At 34.0% G+C, this 5,432-nt stretch overlaps 1 protein-coding gene across 1 annotated transcript in view; it reads left to right on the top strand.

Moving 5' to 3' along the window:
- Positions 1-5,432, top strand: part of ANGPTL5 (angiopoietin-like 5) — a 19,276-nt gene that overhangs the window by 2,502 nt on the left and 11,342 nt on the right. Inside the window, exons 3-5 of the mRNA XM_014544572.1 lie at positions 1,699-1,802; positions 2,634-2,727; positions 4,884-4,984. Coding sequence (XP_014400058.1) covers positions 1,699-1,802; positions 2,634-2,727; positions 4,884-4,984 — 299 coding nt within the window. The remainder of the gene's footprint in view (positions 1-1,698; positions 1,803-2,633; positions 2,728-4,883; positions 4,985-5,432) is intronic.

Here is a 5,432-nt window from a genome sequence, read left to right as displayed (position 1 = left end):
TAATACTGAATAACTTTTAAAAAAGGTGTAATACAAATTTACAACAATTTATTTAACAAAGCATAACAAGTTTTAAAATCTCAATTTTTGTTTAGAACTTATTTAGTAACAATGCAGTAATTGTCATGGTCTATTATATGTACAGAGGGGTGGGGTGAAGAAGGGGAATCAGAAGTGGAAGAGGTGATGATTTGATTCAGCTCTTACAGGGCCGTAATTCCTTGGTCAGAAAGTATGAAAAACTCAATTTAATGCGCTTAATTCAATGTGTAACACAGGTGTCTCAGGTTTCTCAAACCAGGGAGTGGAGCTCTCTGTCCATTAAGAACAAAATAACCAGCAGACAAAATAGAAGCAGACTCATAGATAAAGAACAAACTGACAGCTGTCAAAGGGAAGAGGGGTTGGGTGAAAAAGATGAAGGGATTAAGCAAAAAAAACAAAACACACACACACACACACACACACACACACAAATAACCCCACCCCCCCAAAACGCCCAAAAAACTCATAGATTCAGACAATAGTATGATGATTACCGGAGGGAAAGAGGGGTGGGAGGAGGTAGAAGAGGGTATGGGCGGGGGGGGTAATGGTGATGGAAGAAGACTTGATTGAACACACAATACAATATACAGGTAACGTATTATAGAATTGTACACCTAAAATCTATATAATTTTAATCAATATCATCCCAATACATTCAATTAAAAAGTTCTTTCTAAAAAAAGACAGATGTCTAAAATTAGGAAGACTCTAATAGAAAATAAGAGAATGGAAAAAAAAAAGAGAGATGAAGGCCGGGTGAGGTAGATTTCAAAATATCAAGAATTATTAATGTTACTCTACTGCTAGAGTGAAAGGAACATAGAAATAAAACAAATTTTTAAAGAATAATGTATGCAGTAATGTGTGGTTCCTTTTGTTATAAAGGACATCTTCAGTATAATTGGAGAAAACTTGCATGAGGTCTGAGCTATACATGACAGTCAATGTTTATTTCGTGGTTTTGATGGTTGTGTCGTAGAGAATGCCTTTTTGTAAGAAATACACAGCAAAATATCCAGGGATATCATGGCGGGATGCTCTCAAATAATTTAGGGAAAAGTTCTTTGTACTCTTCTTGCAACTATTCTATCAGCAAGCTTATTTAAAAATGAAAACATTTTTAAAAGGAAAATATATAGTGAAAACTCAGTCAGAAACCAACCAACCAAAACTTGTGACCAAGAGTTATGATGTGTGTATATGTTTTGTTTATATAAAAATGTAGCATTATTATAAAAAATTAAAAGAAAGGTTTTAATATTAAATTTCATGATAGGGGATTATTGCCTTTTACTTTCTCATGTAGGAAGAATCAATGAGTCTTGGACCTCCTGCTTCTATACCTCTCGTCTTCTAAAGTGAGAATTGATATTCAGAATGTTGTCTCTCAATTATATCATATTAAATTATTTGGGGGGTAATCTAAATTATTAGGAGGCATAACTTCATTAAGAAGTGTTCAAACAGCTGCATTCTTGGTTCATCCTGAGTTATACAAAAAATACACTAACTAGAATATGCAATTCTGAGTATCTACAGATATTGTAGTTTACATATTTGTCCAAAATTATGTGAAATTTATTATTTTTCATTGTAACTAGTTTCTATAACAGCCTAATATTTAGAAAACACTTTTTATTATGATTTAAGGAAATTTGCAAAGTTCTATTATTTCTTACACACGAAGTACCAAAAAACTACTAAGAAATATAATGGATGAGCAGCAAGCTTCCTTGGATTACTTATCTAATCAGGTATGAATTTTTGGTATCATGTTGTTATTGTATTTGCAGAAGGACACAGTTATCTAGAAGTACAATCATTTACTTTTCTGAATGCATTCATGTCCAGACATCTATTTAGTGTCTCCTATATTGGAAGCACCATAGTAAGCCTCAGGCAAACAGAAAGTAACAACAACAACAACAAATGACCTTTACTTAAGGGTAACACAGTCCAGAAGAGCAGAATTACGTACTGAAAATGTTTTGAATGCTGTCAGAATGACACAAAGGTATCCAAGATCCAAGATATGATAACCTTTCTAGATGAATAGATGCTTCAAAGGTCACAAAGGGTGGGTAAGAGGGTAGGGCATGGTATTCTCAGAATACTCGGGCATTGGTGCAGTGATGTAGTGGCTGTTGAGTTAAGGATGTAGAAGAAACACTGACTAAAAGAGATAGGAATTAAATCACGCCACACCAACAAGTCACCCAAATGTCTGAGCAGCGAAATCACATGGTTAGATTGGCAGCTGGTGTGCAGGATGACTTCAGAAGGAGTAGAGGAAGGGAAGAGAGACTCCAGATAGGGAACTACAACAGTGGTTCAAGCAAGATATCAAGAACAGATTTGCAAGAGCAGTCAAGTGCAGAAATAGGCAGATAAAAGCAAGGGCAGTTGCTACTTAGCTATGCCTTTACTGCTTTTTTAATACAGTAAAGGATTCAATGTAGAAATATGGCCATTATATGTGTTTCAGAGATGGATTTATAAGAAGCTTAGAGATATTCGTTATAGAATTCAGCTAAAGGAAGTTTGTCCAAATATAAATTTGCTTCAATGTGTGCGTATGTGTTTAGGTTAATGAGCTCATGAATCGAGTTCTCCTTTTGACCTCTGAAGTGTTTAGAAAACAGCTGGATTCTTTTCCTCACAGACCAGTTCAGTCACATGGTGAGAACTTTGGCATTTCAACCTTTTCATATTTCTCTTTTATTGCTTGAAATTTTCCTGGACAGGTTGGGGCATTTAGAAGTTTTGTTTCAACAGTACAGCTCACTATTATCTAACAGACTGGAGGAGTAATATTTGCCATTAAACAAATTTCAACCCACACTATGTGTGCTTTCCTAAATTGGGAAACTTCTCTGACATTTTGAAAGCCATGGCTGTATACAGATATTCTGAATCTGTTGAAAATAGTATAGTTTTATGTAATTGAATTCTGGGCTCCCCTTTATATTTTATTATAATTAATCTTTAGCTAGAAGAAAAGAATTTTCAGAGTTCCCTCCACCTATAAAAGTATTTTTGAAACATTTCAAATTGGGACTTAAAATTTGAAAAGAAAAAGAAAAAAGACAGAAATAAACCAGGATTTAGCATTTTTTGTACTAAAAATATATAGTAATTCCTGGAAGCTTGGGTTTCTAAGAAAAAATGCCTATAAATCTTACATTTATAGATTAATATAAAAAATTCCAAGTAGATGAATATTATTGAGGGCCTAGTAGTGTACGATCTTTCTTTTTTCCTTACAAAGGGAAGAGAATAAACAGCTACTTAGAATCTACTATGTGTCAGGGATTAACATATGTTAACAGGGATACCATTTTCTCATGTTATTTTGTTATTTTTTTTTCACTTTATTGTATCTCATTTATTTCCCATAACCATCCAAGAGGTAGATAGTGTTACATGGTGGTGAGGAGCATGGAGTGTAATGTCAGACTGCTTTCTTCAGATCTCACCCACTGTTTCCTTAATATCAGTATCCTAATCTGTAAACTGACAATACCTACCTCATGTGGTTGTTGTGAGGATTAAGTGAGTATATACATGCAAAGCTCTTAAAATATTGCCTGACGTGTAGTAAGACAATATAAGGGTTTGCTGTGATGGTGATAATCATCAGATGAGGAATATGCAGCCCAGAAAAATCTAAGTAAAATGTTCACACTTATATAGATGGTGATGTCAAAGAAGATATTCCAATCCAGATCAGTCTTTCCCTGGAAACTTCTATCATATCTTTGAGCATACATTTATTATAAGAATGTCTCAGTAATTCAGAACAAAGGCAACAAATCAATATCTCCTGGAAATGAAGGGAAAAGCAAACAATTTTATGGCTAATTTTTTTGTAGATGACCTCTTTTGAGCATTTACTGTGTACTAGGCTCTGTGCTAAGTGCTTTACATAAAGCCTTCGGATGTAGATCATCAGGCTAACACTACAAAGTAGATATTATTGTAATTATTATTATTATATTGCACATGGAGCAAAGAGGTTAAGTAACTTAGCGAATGTTCTCGATTAGTAAGGAGAGGAACTAGGACTCTAACCCAGGCTCTTGGCTCTGGAGTCCTAAGCTTTCATGTGCTTGTTTTTCTGGGTAATTGACACCTGTGAGGGTTGAATTTATTTTATTAGATTTATAAAAGGTAATACAGAATAAAGTATCGTAGAGTAAAATGTAATATCCATATCCACATAAATACAGTATGTTTACAATTCCCTGGCAGTTGTAGAACGCTTTGGGGAGGGTGGTTACAGGGTGCTACAATTCTGTTGTCAACCGAGCAGGCTTCAAGCATAACTTCTTCTCAGTGAAGAAAGTGATTTTCCCCTTCTCTCCCTTTGCTGCTTGTGATAGTGGTCCTCAATACATCAAAGTTTCTGAAGTTTTGAATATAGTAGTCAAAGGTATGTTAATAGTAGTTAATCTACATAATTCCTTTGGGTTTTCTCCTTCCTGTAGATAAGCCTAGATTCCTAAAAAAGCATTATTTATTGGGCAAGAGAATGTATAATTATAAAATATATTAAATAAATGTTGATCCCAAATGAAACTTTTAAACAGTAGCGAATATTAATAACTAACAGTGATGTTATGTTTATTATAGCATACATTCTTTAATCCCAGTCTTTCCATGTGTTTTCTCTTTATTTCTAAAATGGAGATCATTTTTCATTTCCAAGAGTTAAAATCATCATATCCTTAGTGGAATTTGTAATAATTTCAAAGCACTGTTAATTCTCTACAGTAAAGTTATTATCTTAAATGTACACTTGAAAATATCCTAAATAACTAATTTTACTTTTCTAGGTTTAGATTGTACTGATATTAAAGATACTGTTGGCTCTGTCACCAAAACACCAAGTGGTTTATACATAATCTATCCAGAAGGATCTAGCTACCCATTTGAGGTAAAGTTTTCCCTTATTATATGAAATAGGGTAAATATCCAACCACATTAATTAATGTTAATATTTAATTATTTTAATACTTAACATATCTCTTGAAAAATTTTAAATAAGTTATTATAAGTTCTAGTTTCAAATTTTGTTTTTTAAAAGTTCTTTGCCCAAACCACAAATGTGTAAAGGGACTACAGAGTCTTTCACTTTTCTCTCTGAGTTTTCATGGTTATACTTTTCAAAGTAAATCCTTTTAGTTCAAAATCTTTTTTTTTTAACATATATTTTATTGATTCTTTACAGAGAGGAAGGGAGAGGGCCAGAGAGCTAGAAACATCGATGAGAGAGGAAAATCGATCAGCTGCCTCCTGCACACTCCCCACTGGGGATGTGCCCACAACCAAGGTACATGCCCTTGACCAGAATCAAACCCGGGACCCCCGAGTCCGCAGGCCGA

Source organism: Myotis brandtii, unplaced genomic scaffold, assembly GCF_000412655.1.
Source record: "Myotis brandtii unplaced genomic scaffold, ASM41265v1 scaffold37, whole genome shotgun sequence".
NCBI lineage: Eukaryota > Metazoa > Chordata > Mammalia > Chiroptera > Vespertilionidae > Myotis > Myotis brandtii.
The sequence above is the reverse complement of the archived record's forward strand: the minus strand, read 5'-3'. Positions and strand labels throughout refer to the sequence as shown.